At 33.2% G+C, this 22,084-nt stretch overlaps 1 protein-coding gene across 1 annotated transcript in view; it reads right to left on the bottom strand.

The window, feature by feature from the left end:
• Positions 1-2,039: 2,039 nt before the first annotated feature.
• Positions 2,040-22,084, bottom strand: part of CadN2 (Cadherin-N2) — a 168,152-nt gene continuing 148,107 nt past the window's right edge. Inside the window, exons 4-10 of the mRNA XM_077429427.1 lie at positions 20,903-21,067; positions 6,972-7,109; positions 3,113-6,897; positions 2,802-3,043; positions 2,516-2,731; positions 2,283-2,447; positions 2,040-2,164 (exon numbers count right to left, since the gene is read on the bottom strand). Of these exons, the coding sequence (XP_077285553.1) occupies positions 2,040-2,164; positions 2,283-2,447; positions 2,516-2,731; positions 2,802-3,043; positions 3,113-6,897; positions 6,972-7,109; positions 20,903-21,067 (4,836 nt within the window). The remainder of the gene's footprint in view (positions 2,165-2,282; positions 2,448-2,515; positions 2,732-2,801; positions 3,044-3,112; positions 6,898-6,971; positions 7,110-20,902; positions 21,068-22,084) is intronic.

The raw sequence follows: 22,084 nt of genomic DNA on the forward strand, positions 1-22,084 counted from the left end.
TCAGACAATATTACTTCAAATGGATATCATACACATATTGTAGTTTAGTGCAATGTGGTATGTAATCATAATCGATTCTGGAAAGAGTCTTGGACAGAAAGAAGATTTCTCAGTGGAATTAATATCTATTTTGTTAGAAAATCTGTACAATACAAGTATTATTATAAATCAACATGAAACATTTAATATATGTAAATAAGAATGAAACATTTTTACGGCTTTTTTAATCTAAACATTTTATTAAACAAAACCAAATATATTTACAACCATAAATCTTTGGAATAATTTTCGTATTTCAATATAACTATTATCACATTATTTACAGTTATATTATCATATATCTCTTATATTTTTAACTTTTGTTTTATAATATACGATTACTAGATTTTTAACACATACATTCATACATATGTATGTACAGATGTGATTTTATCCACATATAAACTTATGTCTTTAGCTTTCAACAAATGTTTTATATTAGAAACAGACTCAGTGGGTTATTTGTTTTCTCTATGAAACAAATACCCACAGATAAATCAAAACAACGATTGGTTTATACAAATTTCGGTGCTTTTTATTTAGACAGTGATTTCAATGCAACAACACAATGACCATAAATTCGTATACGGTGTGTATAAAGTTGAGATGAAATTTAACTTAAATAATTACAAAATGTTAATACAATATATCCATCTTTCCAATTGTAACAACTAATGATTGTTTTTCTGACATAATTATTTATATAAACAAATTTATAGGGAGGAAGAGGGAAAATATATTGTTATAGATCCGTATTTTAAAATAAATTAAGTTCATTTTTTGATGTTGATGTTTTGTTATCTTAGAATTTACAGTATATTTTTACTCTTGCCCGATATAATATGTCCTTAAATTGGCTTTTACATTATTTGTATTATACTGTGTTTCCTAGCATCTCTGCGGCGTGTGTGTTAATTTTGTTTTCATATTAAAATATTTTTTGAATGATTTATTTTGAAAACACGAGCTATTTTTTTGTAATGCTAAAAATGTGAAATTTTTTAATCATCAAGAACATTAATTTGGTGTTAAATTTAACTTATTATATACAATCTTCCTTAAATAAATTGTTTTATCATTATATCGATATATGTATGTATGTATGTATGTACGTAGAACTATTTATGAATATTCAAAAAATTAAGTAACAAACATCCTTATTGTTCACACAACCATTTATATTTCTCAACACCAATCAATATTGTACATGTTGAATAATAAATTTTATTTGTCCAAACTCATGCGGTCGGAACAAAAATGTTTTGGTACCTTTATATTTTATAGGTTAAAATAATCATTAACTTAGTCACCTATTTTCAATATAAAATATTATAAAGTAAGTTACTTTTTTACGAAACATGATGAAGATTTATTTAGCTTTAGAAATGTTTAGTTGATTCTTATACTTTAAATGTAAATATAATTTGTAGTTATTTTTTATACACACATACAGTTTTACTATGTTATTTTGTACAATTTATACAAACCTGTTTGGTTTTAAATTAAATATAATGAAAAAAATCTATTAAAATGTATTGAAATATTGTAAATGTGATCTTTTTTAATGTATTATTCATCCACATTGGCAGTGCAAGTTGAAATAATTGCAATTTCAAATTGTTATTAGATATATAAAAAAATAATGTACAGTCATTTACGTTTTGGATGGAAATATCAAATTTTTATCAACAAAAATAAAAAAAAAGAACTTGTAAAGATATTAAATAAAACACAAAAAAAAAAAAAAATTATTATCATTGAGATCGTATTCTTATAAATAAATTGAAACTATACATATCTATAATTTGTGTTGACTTAATACATTATTTTAAATAATAGTTTGCATGAATTAGTATTACATGATTAGTATTTATAGCACCAATTTTCCCCAAGAAAGTAATTGAAACAATATTAACGTCTAATAAACAATAAAATAAGAGATGCAATTCAAAATTGATATTTTTAATTCGATTTCAATATTTCCCCAAACATATTCTATTTCATTTTTCTTGTTTTTCATCTTCATTTTCGGGCTCGTGCGTTTGAGTATACATTTCAGCCAATTTCACAAAGTTTGGTCCCCAACTGCCTAGGTATTTATAATCTTGAAGTTCATCATCTGTACCTTTTGAATAAAATATATAAAATATTGTATTATCGAATTTCATTCAAATCAATCTAGGTTTGAATATTATTTAACATTTAGAGATGCAGTATAATAGTTAAATAAAATATTGTACTACCTGAAGCAAGAGAACTGAGCGAACCGGCTACACTACCACCACCTTCAAATGCATAATTTCTCAAGTCATCAAAGGGTGGGGCATTTTGATCTATATCAGCTTGTTTTTTGTATTCTTCGATATAAACTTTAACGTTAGGCTCTTGACCAGGAGGTAGAAGTGGAACTGTAAATAGTGATGACATATGATTATTTGAAATATACTATGTATTTATTGTGTAAATGAACACTTACAAGGTATCTTCAATGGCTGTTGGGGCAGTGGTGGTGGAGGAGGAGGTTCACCTACAGGTATTTGTATAGTTTTGATATCAAAAGCAGTCATATCATCTTCTCCGCCACCTTCATCGGCATAACTAATAATGTTTTCTCTTACATCCTCATCGGGACATGGATACTTAACCTTAGCCTTGCGTCGACGATTGTAAATTATAATAATTAAAACAAGCACTAAAAATAATCAATCAATCAATATTTCATCATATTCTATTCATACTCTATTAAATATACTTTTACTCACAAAATATTATCGTTAGGCAGATTACAATTGCAGCAAACGCTCCCATGCTCAATTTAAGTGTTTGCTCTTCTTGAACTAATTCACAATTTTCGCCCCAAAATCCATCGGGACATATGCATCGATACCTCAGCTTGGGTTCTTGATTTATACACTTTCCTCCGTTCAGACACGGTTGATCTAAACATTCATTCTTATCTGTGCAACCCTTTCCATCGGGTGCCATTACTCTTCCAGCTCCACATCTATTGAAAATGTTTCTTATCAATACAAGACATTGTTTAGACATTAAAAGAACAATGGGTGATACTCACGTGCATTCATACTCATTCCATAGGTCTACACATTCAAACGGTTCCGGACAGTTGACACTTATGCAAGGACTATGCGAAGCACATCCTTTATCCAAATTGCGAGCCATTGTTGCTTGTCCCCATTGAGATCCGTTCATAGCTGGAGGTAAAGGGAGATGCTTGCCTTCAAATCTGATATCGTCTATGCAACCTTTTTTGAAATCGGTGTTGACATCAAATGTTCGCACTCCAGTGTATTCAGCTTTACCACCGGCATAAACGCCTTCTTGTTTATCTATCAATAGCCACTGGTGTCCTTCGAATACAAATGTCTCGTTGTAGTATCGACCTTCACCGCCGTCTAATTCTAAAATAGCTGTGCTTCCGAAGCGATTAACTTTAGCAACATGCCATTGACCGTCGTCGACAAGCACGGTGCTTAACCAAACATCCTTTTCCTCTTTCTTTTGCGAATTCAAGTTGTATCGAAAATGCAACTTAGCATCTCGTATTTCTAATATGCCGTATTCTCGGTTGTGCTGATCGCTTATGCGAAATAATTCTCCCAATTGTTCCCTAGTGCGGAATCGCAATTGAATTTGTGTTGAAAAACGGTCAGGCTCAAAGCTTAAAGCAAACTTTACATAGCTTTGCGGTCTGAAAGTCGTTGGTATAGTCATGGATGCACATGTTGGTCCTGTATAACCAGGATCACATTCACAGTGGGCTTCAAAAAAGTTTCCAACACATATACCGTGTTCCCAGCATCTTCCAGTGTTTTCCAATTGATTGCACACTTCTTCCGTTTGCGGACATCCAGGCACCGAGTTCCTCGAAAGAGCCGGGTGCGCCAAGTCATATAACTTACTATTGTGTTGAAGATTTTTAATGCATCCGTCAAAGCTTTTACCCACTGGCATGTATTTCCAATCATAATTGGCAGGATCAAATTGTTCTATGAACAAGCCACCTATTTGTAACGGTGTGTTGACATTTAAATATTCGTTGAACGGTGGAATGATTCCTTGTGCTTGACAAGTGCTATCGTCAAATTCAGGCGAGGCTCCATCCTCTGTTTCTTCAACGACTGCAGTCTTACAATAGTCTACTATCATTTTAACCTTTTCAGTGGTCCAGAATATGTCTATTCGGTGCCATTCACCATCGTCAAGACTATTTTTTGTTGTGATGCGCAATTCCAGCGTTCCGGAACCAAAATCGACCAACAATCGTGGATATCCTTTTTCTAGTTCTACTGATATGAAATCAGATACTAAAATTTCATTTTTGCTATGCGGTACTATAGGTCCATTGTAAAGAAATATTCCTTCTTGCTTGCGGGTTATAAATTCAAAACTCAAATGGGAATCATCACACATTTCCAAAGCAGGATACCAAGCCCACCCATTCCCCCTAAAACTGCGAGATGTTTGTTGACATTTAGGGCCATTGTATCCTGCAGGACAAGAGCAGGATATACCATATCTTCCTTCTATGCAACGGCCGCCATTTAGGCAAGGATTGGGCCGGCACGTTTCCAACTTGGTAAAATTGCGAGCTCCACAGATGCATTTTGCTTGAACGTTGACTTTTACACCTCCAAATGCTGTTTTGTTCGCATTGATCATATAGGGATGGTTTCCCATATCTAAAACATTTGTGCAAGAGCTTTTACACGTTTGATTTTCGAAGAGACATTCATCAATCCCAACCATTGTAATATTGATTCCAACATCTCTTTCAATTTCGTCCCGGTGCATTAAAACCATTCCGTTCAGTCTTTCAGATTTGTATTTAGGAGTGACATTGATTCCAAATCTTACATCAGTAATGGGAGGGTATTTACGTGTTGATTGTACGCTAAAAATGTTTACATATTTTTTCTCTAAATTTAAAATACTAGCTAATTTTTCTCTAAACTTATCATATATGCTTCTGATTAACGTTTTAGATTTGTAGTCCCAAATTTTTATAAAATCCTCGTCAGTTACTCCAGATAATCGTATAGATCCTGAATTTGATACAGTTTCACTGTTAATTTCACGTACTGTCACAGTTACATTAGCTGATATATCAGTTTGTCCGTGTTTTCTATCATATACTTTGAATCTGAGGTGATACAAACCATTTCTTGTGCCTTGCTTCATTTGTATCATTCCAGTTTCCTCGTTTAATCTGAATCTTGAATGTTCAGTACCCTCCCAATAAAACTTTTTATCTGGTACATCCCAATCATCAACATCATCGACATATATACTTCCAATATCTGAATCAGGTGCCTGACCTTGATAGTTAAAAACAAATATTTCTTTTGAACCAGGGTCCATTTTATTATCATTGATATCGCCAACGATTACAGTCAATGTGCTGGTTCCAGTTTGCGCTGGATTTCCACTATCTTTTATGATAATTGGAACTAAATATTCCTTTTGCTGCTCTCTATCAAAAGACCTCAATGATGTTATAATTGACATGCCATCACCATTCTGAAATTGTTCTACTTTGAACGATGCTCTAATAATATCATCTGCAGCTGGATCAAGACGGAATTGAAACGGAGGACCATTACCTTTGGATCTATCATCATCATCGATTGCATAAATGTCTGCTACTTTTTGAGGGATTGAATGCTCTAATATTACAGGTCTGTAATCTTTGGCAAACTTTGGAGCATTATCGTTTATATCCAAAACTGATACAGTCAAAGTAGCAGTTGCAGTTTTAGGTGGAATTCCATCATCGATAGCTAGTACCTTTAATTCATGTTTAGGAATGTCTTCTCGGTCTAAAGGTCTTTGAATGCTGACTACACCCTCTTGACTTATATAAAATTGCCTTTTTCTGTCGGAAGATCTGTCTATTGAGTAAAATATTTTACTTTTTCCTCCTTGGTCTGCATCAACTGCTTTGAACTTTTCCAACATTTTACCAACTTCTGCATTTTCATCGACTGCCACACTTAAATGACTTTTTTCAAACTGTGGTTCATTGTCATTAATATCTTTTAATTTGATAACGACCCACGAATAAGCAACGTGACTTTTATCCTTATCATCCTCCCCCTTGTCACTTACTTGAATTCTAAATCGGAATCCATTACTTTGAAGAGGATCTTCGAAGTCGAGTGGACCAATTATTTTCAATGAACCACTATTATCAGGGTTCTTAACCATCGAAAACTTTTCTGCCCCAAACCCGCTATTTTCCACAACTTTGTAAAAGAAATCATTCGTTTCATCTTCATCTTGAACTGTTACTACCAAAATCGGCTCAACTGGTAGTATTTTTTCATCAGTTTCATCAACTTCAGTGATCCACTCATCTTTTGTAAAATGTGGTGGCATATCATTAATGTCTTTTATTTTTATTGAGGCAGTCCCAGTGCCTTTCAAGCCCCCGCCATCAACGGCTACCACTTGTATAGTATAATCTGGAGTTTTTTCTCTATCTAAACAGCACACTGCTGTTTTAATGACTCCAGTATGTGGGTCAATTTCGAAAATTGGTATTCCAGACTCTTCTTCTATGACATTCTTTTCAATGGAGTAAATCAATTTGGCATTATTACCCTCACCGGGATCGTCATAATCTACAGCACTCATAATCATCACAATTGTTCCTGCGGTTCCATTTTCTGTAACGTTTCCTATATACACAGTTTGAGGGAAAATTGGAGCATTATCATTAATATCTTTCAGGTTAACTTGGACGTCTGCATAGCCTACTAAGCCTTCTCCATCTTCATCTTGAGCGAAAACTGTAAATCTCCATTGTGGACGGCCATGAGGTTGATCTCTGTCTAAGGGCTGAAACATAAAATTTTGAATAAGTTTATTAAGTTCTGTCATTAACTAATTATGTATTATTTATATGTACTTACTTTAAGGACGAAAATTTCTCCAGTGGTTCTGTTGACATCAAATTTGCTATTGGAAAGATTGTCAGTGTCGATTCCTTGTCCTGTGGGGAAATAGACTATTTTTTGTGGACCATCTTTATCGCCGTCTATTGCAGTGACCTATAAAAATAATGTAATAAAATAAACTTTTATGCACAAAATTTTACTAACGGTTTTACGGTTAAATGTATTTTATAGATATTGTAAAAATGGCATTCGCTTAGATAAAATTGCTAAAATTTCGAAGTTTTTTCATTCAGTTTGTACATATATAATAGATAAACATTAATTATTTTGTATTAAAAATAATAAAATTAAGTACCATCAGTAGTCATTTTTCATTCAAATATGTAATAAGTATTTTCTATGTATGTACATAAGTCAAAGATTGATTCGTCTCTATAAAATTTAGTATATTTATTCTATTTTTTACATTTTAGCCACATTGATATTACAGAGTACTCTAACGCGTCACTGTGGCCAGTCACACAATATATGTAGTTAGTAGTATAGCTTGGTGGTTGCGTTAATGCTAATTCCCGAGAGATCCTGAGTTCAAGCCCTGGTTTGACCAGATTGAAGATAATTTATTCAGAGTATTTCTGCAGTGCTGCTGGTCATATTGGATATTTGTGACTTGAAGTCCATCCGCACGCGGGCGAATTTAAATATATTTAATTTAATATTTATATTTAATTGTTTAATATGAAAAAAAAGGTAAAAACTATCTACCTACCTACCTACATATGTACATATAAACAATATAATACACACAAATAGAAAAAAGAAGAAATTAAATAAATTTTCAATAGATGTCGCTAAATACTCAGAGACTAATTTGCCTATAGGAAACATTGGTAGCAAATCATCATTTGATGGCTGTACCTCCTGCCCGCACAGTTCTTTTTCGAATGGCTCCTATTCCAAGAGCTATTCGACTGCTTAATGAAATCGTTGCTGCCGAGACTGAATGTGATATTTTCCACCTTAGTGAGCGTAAACTGTCGGATATTACTATAACCCATTTATCTGGTTGTCTGCGCTCATCATTGTTTTCATGATTGATTGTGATTTATGAGTGGAATTTTGATTTACTCTCTTCCATTTGGGCCTCACAGGGATGTTTTGTATTTGCACAGCTGATTCTTATTTATTGGAACTGGCTGTAGGTGCAAGGCATTCCTTATGTTATATTTTATATTTGATATTTTTACGTATCTGCTATTATAATATTGCTACTGTTTTTTATGATTATGTATAAATGTATTATTGTCTGTGTATATACATATGTTTATATTTATTTTTCTTTCTCTCTTTTCTTTTATAAGACAATCCTTTCTTTGTTTTTTTTTATAATTTGTAATTATTATTATTATTATTATTAGTTGTTTGTCTATATGTATGTTGGATTTTTATTATGTCTAATTTCGTTAGTTATTATTTTGTTTCTTTTCTTTTCTGTTATATTTTTGACCATTGTGGCGCATTAGGAATTCCTGTAATGCTACAATGGTCCAAGCTTTAAATAAATAAATACATCTCAGATACACAGACACACAGACTGAACAGCGATATTATTTTATTTTTATTATTTTACATACATATTTTCATATACATATATACAAATATACCAGGAAGGCTTAACAGGTAAACCCCAAATGCGCCTTCCTGGTCCACATAATTATTACATAGATACATGTAAATCTTAACAATATCTGAAATCTATGGTCAGATATTAAAAACATCGTATGAATACGATAAATAACGATGAATAACTTTCATGTAACAATACGAATTTTATATTCGATAAACAACCACAGAGACATATATGGTGGGCAATATGGCGAAACCTAAGATATAACAATAACTAAAGGTTTGCAACAGAAAATTAGGAAGGAAACGCCAATTTTTACAGGAACCGTTTCAATGAAAATTGGAAAATTCTGATAAGATACGATCGACTTAGACAAACCAAATTCTGGCCAACAACGAGATTTAGCGGGAATCGAACTCGTAACATCAAGTACGAAATAATTCAACATTCACCACTAGACCACGCTGGTTACCATGACCATGCTGGTTAAATATTATGTATATATATATGTATATGTATGTGATATGTCCATTTATTAAATCGCCTAGCATTCTTCCCGTTTCCAATTCATTATATTCAATCTCTCATTACACGGAAGCGATTCAAGATCACAAGAAAGACATTTTAAGAATTCTTCATTGCACCCTCTCAATATATATATGTATATATCGAATATTTAAAAGGAAAAATAAATTTTCATCTTCATTTTTTATTTATTTTTAAAATTCTCACTACAAATGAATTTATCATAGACACTTGTGAATAAATGAAATTGGCACGTTTACTGAACGGCGCGTTCGCTCGTGACAAAGCCTCGCTCAGCGCAAACTTCGCAGGAGTCCAAGCTATTGTATTTTTTTGTATTTTATTTGCATTTTCCGGGAAATTTTCCGGCTACCACCTCTGTGGTGAGGAAAAAATCCGAAACGAGCGCACTCGATGCAGAGCCGGCGTTGCGGTTTCCGGCCAATTTTAAACGTCCACCATTGTCGATGCCACCCCTCCCAGCCTCCACATCTTTGGCACTGACGACATCTGATAAGTGCTCGGTTAACGTGGAATTAAATCGAAAGCTTTGTGAGGAGAGCTTTCCATTCCCGGTGGTGGCTTTTTCGTTTCAACATCGCGATTTAATTAGTGCTTCAATCACAAAAGCGGCCGGTTAAGAATTTAATGGCGGGTATCTTAGCCGGGGTGAGCCCTACGGCCCTTTGCGAATATATATTAAGTTTTAATTCGGGGCAGGGCCAGATTGATTAATTTTGTCATTAATCAACAGCTCATGCGGGATCCGGATCATAGCCTCAATCCACATTTATACAGAAACCACGTATCGACAACGTTAAGTTAGCGCATATAGAAATTTTCACCGTTACGAAACACCATAATTGAACAGGCTATTATGGTATATATTTTATGAAGAATATACCCATTGAATTGTCAGCCATTCATCGTATAATATGAGCGTGAAGTTTCCTCAGTCACGGAAAACTTTAATACACGCACATCTATTATTACACGAAGAGGCGAGTTTCTTTTAAATCTACTAACCTCCTTTAATAAAGGATGTTCTTTGTTTATGTGTATAAGTCTAATTACAAAGAGCTTTTGAATAGGATAGATGACGTGGCGCGATAAGGCGTTAACAATAGCTAATTTAAACACGATGGATGTTGCATTATTTATGGCTGTAATAGAGTTTAAATCGGGGATGATTTAATCGGTAGGTAAGTCTTTTTTATATGAAAGTCGAGTTTGATTTGATAGATTTTTGGGTCAAAGTCAAGTGATCCAAGTTAATCGGCAAATCGGAACATCAAACGGTTCAAACGTATCCAATAAAGCAAATAAGCCTTATTGATCCGAAGGATTCGTACCATTTACGAGTGTTTTACGTATATATGTAGTTAAATCCGATCGGTATCGGTTATTAAAATTTATCTTATGAGGAAGTTAAACTTATTTAGCGCTAAACGGAAATGCATAGAGTGAGTAATATAAGGTAGCAGAGGAAAAACGAGAAAATTAAGTGCATTTAATCCGAGCTGAGAAACTTTGTTGAGATTTTCGTATTTGGTGCACGGTGGAGTTTCGCAAGTATCCAAGGAAAATAATGCACCCCGTTCATTTAAAATTATTGGATAACTGCTTAACGTCTTTTGGAAAACAATAGCCAAAGTGGAAACTGGGATGAAACAACAATGGATAAGAGCTTCTACGCGAGATTGAAACTATTTATTTTGAAAGACTAAGTGATAATATTCTCCTCGATGGATAATGATTTTCGTTTTCGTTCTATCCCATCTCATTCTATGTACCCTATCTAGTATGTTTAATCCAAATTTCAATGCGCCTCGAGTTTGAACTGAATCGTCCGTGCATATTAATCTCGAACAATTCAAAATTCATTCATAGACGGGACCATTACTAATATGTGCTAATGAATTCGTTAATAATTCCGTACCATTTGAATCTATGTACATATTAAATTCCTCTAGACCTGAAAAATTATATGTGAAGATTCATTGGAAGAGGCTTACGTAATATGGGATGTGTTATTAATAGCAGATACCTATGTAGTACATATGTACATACCTCGGCTTTGAAAAGCACAATACATGTGTTTATATATGGAATATAATAATAGGAAATCATTGAAAATTTATAGATTAAATATACAAACATAGTTGAATATGTACTATTTTTGTTTGGTGTGTGTATGTATGTATATATTATACGGTGTCACAACGAAACGTATACGGACAAAACGTCCAACGACACAAGGTCCACTATAAAATGATTACGCGACATATTGCTCACAGACAAAATGATTATGCGACATAATGTCAATGTTATGTAAAATTCTAATATTATGTAATTCTGTTGATTGTGAAAAGCATTTAAGATTGATTTATTTAATGTACTTATTACACTTTTAATTTAATGTACTCAAAATAAATACAATAAAGAAAGTGAAAACAAAAAAATATTTTCATATTTGTACTAAAAATTCGAAAGTTCTTATGATAGAGTTTCGATTTTACTGGCTTATCTAATGTACATATAGTATTGTTACGTATTAGGCCGGGTAGCGTCCTGAGAGACCGTGTGACCGGTGTAAGTGGTTTTAAGGATTAGCGACAGGCTAAGTGCATGTAGGCTAAACAATGGCGACCGAGTTGGCTGGTATTGGTCCTTTCTCAGAATTGACCTGTACCGTGGGAGCGAATGTTGTGGGAAGACATATCCATATGTGACCATAACAATAGGTAAACAAATTAGACGCCGAAGATGTCCTGAGAGATCTATCCCTTATAAGGCGATACTTAGGCGATATCATTTCATTCTGGACTGAGCACTGCCAGTGCGTGTATCTCCATAATCATAAATAAATGCTGTGAGACGACTGTTGGCCCTTTACTTGTATCCTCCACCCACCCCTACGCAACAGTATTTATTATTATGTCAAAGAACAAAGATAGATCTTCGTCATCATGTATATGTTTTATTGAATTCATGTACGTTTTTTTCATTAAAAATTTTGTCGTTAGACGCTTTGTCTATAGACGGTTCCTCGTGGAACCGTATTATACATACATATATGTACATATTGTTTGACTTTAAATTATTTTATGCTTCTATTGCTCTTATAAAACTTATTATGATTTTAATATTGTAAAGTTTTGTCATATAAATCGCAAAAATTAAAACTTCGTTTTCACTGTTAATTCATTTATTTTTTCATATTTCAATCAAGTATAAGTGATTTTTTTTTCATTTTCATTCTTGAAAATTCAATATAAATTTTCGTATGTTTGAAGTTTTCTCGATTGTTTACAAAGAGTATCCCATATTCAATCTGCCTACTCTTCTGGATTATTATCAGGGAAAAATTGACACATTTGTCTTTATATCTGGGTTATTTTCTTGAAATATCTTTTGGAAAATTCTTGCGTGGAATTTGTCACAAGGCGGAAAACACCTTATCGGATCCCTTGTGATTGATTGACACTGTTCCGTCTTGTGCGACTGACACACCATGATGAGATCTCAAGAAGTCTTTTGTTTCCACTTTCATTCGTCATTCCTTTGCTGAAATAAAATATCATTACAAGAGTACCAGGTAAAGTTTCTACCCAGTAAAAATAAATATTTCATTAGAAAACTTTTCCTCCGCACGACGAATCCCTTGTTGACACCAGATTACTTTTGTATTGCAAAACTGTATATTGCAGTTGAAAATGATGTCGGATTTGTCTTCCTACTTTCTTGCGTGCCTTCGTTGGGTTTATTCAATTATAAAACACGTATTTCACTGCCTCCTTCAATCAGGTTTCCATTCTCGGGAAATACAGTCGCACGAGATTTTCTATCGCTCCGAAGTTCTCATTCATACAATATTTCTCAACATATGTTAACAATATCGAAAGGTTTCTGTATCAATATTTTTATACCAAGTGTACACGTTGTTAAGCAAATCAATGCGAACCGGAATATTTCGCCTAGGTTGTAAAAATTATACAAAGGGCATCGATAATGTCTGGGTGATTTTTCTTCGCTCATTGAGAAATTGTTCCGGCTCTGCCGAGCGAGGCTTTCGTAATAGCTCTATTATTAAGGGAGCGGGGGAATAATAAAAGAAAACCCATTTATCAATATCGGCAGAATGTGGCCTTCGATAATAAATTAATGATTGATGATTTGCCTGATGCCGACTCTGCGCAATCGGGCAAAATAATGCACGCATTAACTGCTGCCGAATCGTATTTGTGAACGAGTATTTTTCATTCCGATAGGTGCTTAGATCTTTATTGAAAAATATTGTTCAATGTAAACAAGATGACGCAATGAACATTTTCACTGACAATCAAGATGTGATGTCATGCGTTATATGAGGTATTTTTACTTTATTTAATGGTATTTCTGTTACTTTTTGAAAGGGAATGAAAGAGTCAATTTGATATGGAACTACATACATATTATATTTGAAGATTGAAAAATTCTGACTGTCAAATCTAGCCAGCAGCTTTATACGGAAAATACGACATGCTTATAAAAATACTGTCAGTAAAATTTAAAATGGAGATAAATTGGCGCCTCGAAAGCAAGTGCAGACTATACGATTTTCTGCGCAAGTATTTGAATTTAAAATGTGAAACATAATACTTTTCCTTCACATGAAATGTGCTACACCTGGATAGTCAATCGTCATAAGTGAAAAATTTCATTGATATTTAAATGATGAATGATATTTAAATGATGAAATGTGAATTTAAATGATAAGTGAAAAATTTTACTTATCACGATAAAATCACATAAAATTGGTATCCACTTTGAAACAACGAATTCAGATAGAGAAATTTTCATACTTTTGGAATTTGGTGAAGTGCTGATTTGCTTTCTCTTTACAGACATAGAAATCAATTCAGATTCTGATTAACAGTGATATATAAAATTTGAAAGCAGATTTGAATGCGATAATACATGCCATACTCCAAGCGTCCAGGCGCCAAGCGTCCAGTTTAAAACGTGTGTTTTAAGTTAATAGAAAGCAAAATCTGCGAGGTTAATTATTGTAATTAAATATAAAAATCATTTTATCGTGTATTGAACGTCGAATAATATAAAAAAATGTAAGAAATAACGACTGAAACAGAGCCAAGGCGAATGTCATTCTCGCGTTGAGCGCAGCGTACTGAATTTCACGCGAAAATAACTATTTCTGTTGATATTGATCAATGTTTTTATTTCGTAATGACCTAATTCTAATCATAGAGGTTTTGACGAGGAATACATAAAATATGAAAACTCTGCATTTAGTATATTTGGAGAAATAAAATAAAATATAAGCCCCAGTCATTCCCTATCCATCTCAGTGCGGCAAGTGCTAAGAACAATTTCAATATGAGAATATACGTTCTATGTATAAGATAAATTTATCAATTTAGAGGCGCAGTGTAAAGCGTTAAGAAAATGTTACTGCAACTTAACCAAATAATGTATTTCAAGGTACCCCGACATAACATAACACGATACCCCGACATAACATAACAGACATAACCGCGCGCTGACAAAATCGCCCCATCAACAAACGCTCGGCTACAAACCCGCTCGCCGACAAAATGAAAAAAAGGAAAAAAAAACATCAATTTAAACTTCGATGTCAATTTATCGAACGCACGAGCACAACTTGCATGTGATAGTGTATGGACGGGAGCGGGGTTGTGGGGAGGCCTTGTGATGTGTCGGTTTAAGTGTTGCTTAAGTTAACTTTGAATGCGGGAAATCACTAATGGATTGTGATTCAGTTATATTAATCAAATCGAAGTCTATATTGTTTTTTTTTTTTAAATTGTTTTCATATATTCTGGCGCGGTTTTGTCGCCGAGCGCTTATTGTTGGGGTCTGTCGCGGGTGACCGGAAAAATGCACTCGAGATAGTTGCACTCTCGAGGCATCCAAACTTTCAAAGATGCTCAACGAAAACAAACGCAATAGAATTCCACAAAAAAGCGTCAAGGGGGTTTTTTATGCTATCCGAGGGTGCTAACCTTTTTTTGTGGAATTCTATTGCGAAAGTTCTTTTTGAGCGCTTTTGAAAATTAGGACTTGCGCCACTATTTAGTTCAATTTAGTGCATCTTTCCGGGAACCCTGTCGCGGTTTTGTCGCGGCAAAATTATGTCGGAGCACTTATTGACAGAGCGGTTTGACTGGATACCGAATTTCACATCATCTTATCCAAATTGAACATTTTTATAAGTGTGTCTGAAGCAATAGTTGTTCAGAAGTCAAACACGATGATCTCATCTAATTTTTAAGACGGCGTGATGAATTTTATTTATCACTGACTATATTCCCATATTAAAATTATATTCCCAGTAAAATTATATCGCACGCTCATATTACCATTATTAACCTATGCATCACCTGTATGGAATAACGCTTCGAACACTAACCTTTCCAAGCTCCAAATAATACAAAATAAATCCCTAAAAATAATTTATAATACACCCATATATACTAACTTGAAAAAACTGCATGCCATAAATAATATTCCATTTGTTACAGACATTACTAACAAACTAACCAGTAGATTCTATGACAGAATCACTAATAACCATACTAACACACTTGTGAAGAGTCTCGGAGATTACAATAAAATGTCTATACCAGTGGTTCTCAGGCGAAATTTTACCGTGGCCGCACAGGTGATAATAGTGGTCCCATGGAATTGTCTGGTGGCCGCACCAAATTTAATCAAATAAATAAAAGTTACAAAAAAAGTGGATCAATTTATTCATAAAATAAAAGAAATTTTAACATTTTGGCATCTATTTATTTAATAATAATGCAAATGGAAATTGCTCAATACTCCTTTCTTCAATGCAAGTCGCATTGCTGCTTCTAAGTTTGCGTCTGTCAGCTGGTTTCTAAATTTGTTTTTAATAAAGTACATTACACTGAATGATCTTTCGCAATATACGGTAGTGGGAAAAATAGACAATATAAATAAACCAATTGTTGCCAAATCTTTACATTGGTTTGTTTCATTGTCAACGTACATATATTTCAGACCAAAATTTTTGAACCGAAATATTATTAAAATGGTTATTAAGTACTTGATCATGACTAATTTCTAATAATGCATATTTACGTTAGCCCAGTTAATTAATCTCAATACTGAAAATGATTTCAATCTATTTTGTAGTACAATGAAATTTTCATTTGTCATCATAATAAAAGGGGAAGATACAAAAGAAACAGTTTTAAAAATATTCAATTCTTCGAACCTTTTATCAAGTTCCAGATTCAGAGATTTAAGACACTCTATTATTTTAAGTTTTAATTTTAATATGTTGTTTATCTATGAAATCACTAACAGAAGATAAATTGTCATTTTCAACTTCTGTCACAAGGCTTTACGCTATAATTTTAGTTTGTCAATGATGAGCATTGTTTCTATAATATTATTGTTAAGTTACTTTTTTGTAGTTTTTAAAATATATATATTTTTTTTAAATATTAGTATTATTTACTATTAAGTCGCTGGTGGCCGCAGTAAAACAGACATTACTGACAAACTAACCAGTAGATTATATGACAGAATTACTAATAACCATACTAACACACTTGTGAAGAGTCTCGGTGATTAGAATAAAATGTCTATACCCTTCAGGTATAAACACAGATTACCTAAACACAATCTGCTTTAGATCGTCGACTTTACAGTCTTTAATTAATATTATGTATAAGATGTATTATGAGCATTTATAAGAATTGTAAATAGGTTTTTGAGCTCTTTTTCCTATTATGCTGTACATTAACATTATAATAATATAATACTATGATTACTAACAAAATTAAATTAAAATTGTAAAATAGAAAATGATCAGTAGATCAGTAGCTATCAAAATAGATATAAGATGTATTGTGAACATGATTTAGTAATAATAAAAAGCATTTAAAAAATAAAATAAATTATATTCCCAAAGCCAAATTATGCACGAAGAACTCGAAATGTGTTTACATTGAGAAATAGCTTTCCTAATTTTGCTGTACGAAATAAATTGGTAGCTTTTTAATAAATGAAGAAAATTTCCAAGGAGATAGCGTAACGTTTTAATACGCACTCAACTAGGCAGACTTAATCGCAGGAAGGAAGGCGATATGGACGGCAAAGTGTCTCAGACAGCTAAGAGAGAGTATACTAAAGAAATAAACTGTCACAGAGTGAAAAAAAATTACATTAAGAGTCAAGTAAATATGTCCAGTGTGGAGGCTGTTTGCTCGGCAAAAAGTTCCGCGCTTTCCGTCCAGCATTAATAACGGACGCACCCTTTTCTTCTCGAGCAGCAGAAGAAGTGGCATTTGTTATTTCGGGGCCCCAACTTTCCGGGAATACAAATCATGCGTTCGGGGGCGGGCAGGATGCCCGGGGGCCCCCTGGCCGACACGATGGGGGCCCAGGATGGGGGCCTCGTCCGCAAAACAAGCGAAAGCTTTCACGACGAAAGCGGCTTACGGCCCCCGCGATTATCTCGGATTAACATTAAAATAACCCCGCAACGGACACACGGCTTTCTTTTGTTCGAAACTTTGGAGCCAACTTTCAAGGACGAGAAAATCACCCCCCCCCCTTCCTCCCATCTCTCCCCTCTGTGATTCAGGAAATTATGTGATTTACAGAGGCTGAAAGGGCTTAAATTTTGTTCGACGGTATAACGATGTGCCGCTGACGTCTCGTCGAATGATCAAAGATTGCTGAAGAAACTTTGTAATTTGTCCGTAGGTATTATTAATACGAAAATTCTCATTAAACTAAAAGACCAGCTGTACTTATTTCTGTGCTAACTCGACGCGAAATTAATGGCAGTTTTCTGTTGTTAAATATAATATTTTCAGACGAAGGTAATATATTTTAAAACGTCTCATGACAATTTAACAATATTTTTATTCATACTGTAGGTATTATAAAGCCGAAGCAGTTGGACAATTTATTTATATATAAAACAAACATTTCCACACATTAAAATAAATTTGAATAATGAATAATTTTTTCATGGCAGACTGTGGATTACTAATGAAAAACATTACATTTAGGATTTTATTTTGTAGAAAACAAATAAAACAAATCGAAACAGTATACAGATGACTTCAGTTGGCCATACATAAAATACACATAGAACGGATAGAAATCAAATGAATAAATTAACTTTATTTTTCATTCAAAACAGTATTCCCGAACGCAATAACATCGTTCCCTAGTACTATTTAAAAAAATCTCATTTTCATTTCTTTGATTTATTATGAGGATTTTCCTCATATCTTTTTACTACACATCATATTTTCAAATTAAATTTTACATAATGCTAATTCTAATAGCTTCTAATGCTCTAAAATATTGCCGTACAATTTATCACACGCTTTATTACCGCAGAAAAGTCTGGAAAAATGTTAACTATATCGAAATTAAATCCAAGAGGAAAAAATAATTTTATTTTACACAAACGGCGATGCTTTAATAATAATACCTTTCCATTTCCGAAACAAAATATAGTTTTATACTGCCAAATGATTACACAAGCAATCAGGGTAGATATTTATCTCCATTTTATAACACGTACATAAAGTCACGTTCCAGGGGTAGTTTGTCTTTATAAAAAGTTGATGATGACGATTTAGTCAACATTCTAATCAATATTCTTCATTTTAATTTTATTTCAGTTCTATACAATTTATGAGAAATTCATTAAAAATTCAAACACTGAATCTTCATATTTTATTTTTAATAATAAACTACTTTAGACTGATTACACTAAACAAAAAAAAAAAAAAAAAAAAACGGAGCGGAGACTATTCAATCGTTACTAAATTTGACTCATTAAATTCGAATATACCAATAATTTTTGTTGTTTATTCTCGGTTATGAGTTATGAATATTAAAATGAAGTTAATAAAACACGTAATTATTCCAGATTTTACCATTAGTATTGGTCTAATACTGATGTACCAATCATTACTTGGTCTAATATAAATATCATAAAATGACGCAAGTGGCCTTCCTATATTGGTTTCGACATCCATCCTGAAGTAGATTTTGTTTAAAACAGAAACAATATATTTGCAACAATAACTTCAATCTAATAATAAAACTTAATTGTTTACTAGACCGTGTCTCGACACAAACTGACTGCGAAAAAGTTCGTCGAAAGGTTTTTATTACTTTTCGGTCCCCCTAATATTATAAAAAAACTACTGAGACTTTCATATATATATATAAATATAATTACAATCCGAATTTTTATATGTACTAGAAGCTGATCACATTATACATATGTACAATTGTCAATTTACAATATACGTAAATTGTTGGATAATACTCTAACCAATTTATCTGGTAGTCTGCGCTCATCATTGTTTTCATCATTGATTGTGATTTATGAGTAGAATTTTGATTTACTCTCTTCCACTTGGGCCTCACAGGGATGTTTTGTATTTGCACAGCTTGTTCTTATTTATTGGAACTGGCTGTAGGTGCAAGACATTCCTTATGTAATATTTTATATTTGATATTTTTACGTATCTGCTATTATAATTGCTACCGTTTTTTTATGATTATGTATAAATGTATTATTGTCTGTGTATATATGTACATATGTTTATATTTATTTTTCATTCTCTTTTTTTTTATAAGACATTCCCTTCTTTGTTGTTTTTTATAATTTGTAATTTCACCACTAACCAGCAGCGTGGTCTAGTGGTGAATGTTGAATTATTTCGTACTTGATATTACGAGTTCGATTCCCCGCTAAGTCTCGCTGTTGGTCAGACCTTGATTTGTCTAGGTCGCTCGCTTCTTATCAGAATTTGCCAATATTTCTGATTTTCATTGAAACGATTCCTGTAAAATTGGCGTTTCCTTCCCAATTTTCTGTTGCGAACCTTTAGTTATTGTTATATCTTAGGTTTCGCCATATTGCTCACCATATATGTCTCTGTGGTTGTTTATCGAATATAAAATTCGTATTGTTACATGAAAGTTATTCATCGTTATTTATCGTATTCATACGATGTTTGTAATATCTGACCATAGATGTCAGATATTGTTTGGATTTACATGTATCTATGTAATAATTATGTGGACCAGGAAGGCGCATTTGGGGTTTACCTGTTAAGCCTTCCTGGTATATTTGTAAAATAAAATAAAATTTAAATAAAAATAAAACAAAAATGTATGTAGAATCCAAATAAATACTGAAATGAATCATACCCTAAAAATACTTATATCTTCAAGATTAGCGCAATTTCGCTACAGAAACAGACACCGCATATATTTTATATAACTAAAGCAACACCATTAATAACCCAGAACTCTCAATTAATTAACATTTACATGTACATAACGTTCGAGCACGTAGCAGAAAATTACCACCATCAATAAACCACACATACATACACATGCACACGTACTTAGGTGTGGCGATTGATCTTCCACATCGAATGACTATCATTCAAAGTGCGATTATTGTGAGTTGGTTCCCTGTCGAGTCGAGCAGAGACACACAGCCACACATATGTACATAGAACGGCAATATAATGTATAAGAATTGTAAATTTCGTCGAGATTGCGAACCCGTTCGTGTCGGCGGCGGCTGTTTGAAAAGGGTATTTCCGCGTGTAGAGGGCGTATTCAGATGTTCGTACTCTAATAACAATTGCTACCCCAACCCACAGGCATAATAATCGGCGGTTTCCAAATGTATTCCGTTCGTGTTACCCCGCTCGGAGGCTCAGAGACGACGTATGTATGTACATACCTGTAAAATTCGTTTGGGAAGATTCCGGTCGTCCTCCTCTGTGATTTGAGTCCTGTACGTGGGCCTCTCGAATACGGGAGGGTTGTCGTTAACATCCCTTACGTGAATCGCCACCGTTGTGAAGTTCTCCATGTGATTGTCGATGGCCGCCAATCGAAGCTCGTACTGAAACCAATTCAAATACAAATCGATCAATTTCATTCAACAATAATATTCATCGGAATTCACGGCGGTGATGGAGTCTGCTCATTGCACTGACTCCAAATCCAAAATTCGAATATTTGAATACTTTTAAATAAAATATTTACGAGTAACGTTCGATAAAAGAATGAGACGAGCACCTCACATCGAGGAAGCGAAATGCAAGGCGTGTATCCTAAATATACCCAATATTTAATCGCTATAGTTCTTTATCAAATCAAAATAAAAAGCACGCTCATATTACCTATGCTTCACCTGTATGGAATAGCGCTTCGAATACTAACCTTTCAAAGCTCCAAATAATTCCTAAAGATAATTTATAACACACCCATATATACTAACTTGAAAAAAATGCATGCCATAAATAATATTTCATTAGTTACAGACATTACTGACAAACTAACCAGTAGATTATATGACAGAACTACTAATAACCATACTAACACACTTGTGAAGAGTCTCGGTGATTAGAATAAAATGTCTATACCCTTCAGGTATAAACACAGATTACCTAAACACAATCTACTTTAGATCGTTGACTTTATAGTATTTAATTAATATTATGTATTAGATGTATTATGAGCATTTATAAGAATTGTAAAGAGGTTTGTGAGCTCTTTTTCCTATTATGCTGTACATTAACATTATAATAATATAACGATATGATTACTAACAAAATTAAAATAAAATTGTAAAATAGAAAATGATCAATAGATCAGTAGCTATTAAAATAGATATAAGATGTATTGTGAACATATGTAATTTGTTAATAATAAAAAGCATTCAAAAATCATAATACGAACTTATTTTGAATCTACAGCACATTTAATTGTATCTGATGTTTCAGATTATTTATTTATTTTAATTTATACCAGGAAAGCCTAACAGGTAACCCTAATGTGCCTTCCTGGCACATTTGGTACTACGTTTACATTTGATGTTTAGGAGGTACTACCAGCTACATTTGATATTTAGTATTAA

Source organism: Arctopsyche grandis, chromosome 4 (assembly GCF_051622035.1).
Source record: "Arctopsyche grandis isolate Sample6627 chromosome 4, ASM5162203v2, whole genome shotgun sequence".
Classification (NCBI taxonomy): Eukaryota; Metazoa; Arthropoda; class Insecta; order Trichoptera; family Hydropsychidae; genus Arctopsyche; species Arctopsyche grandis.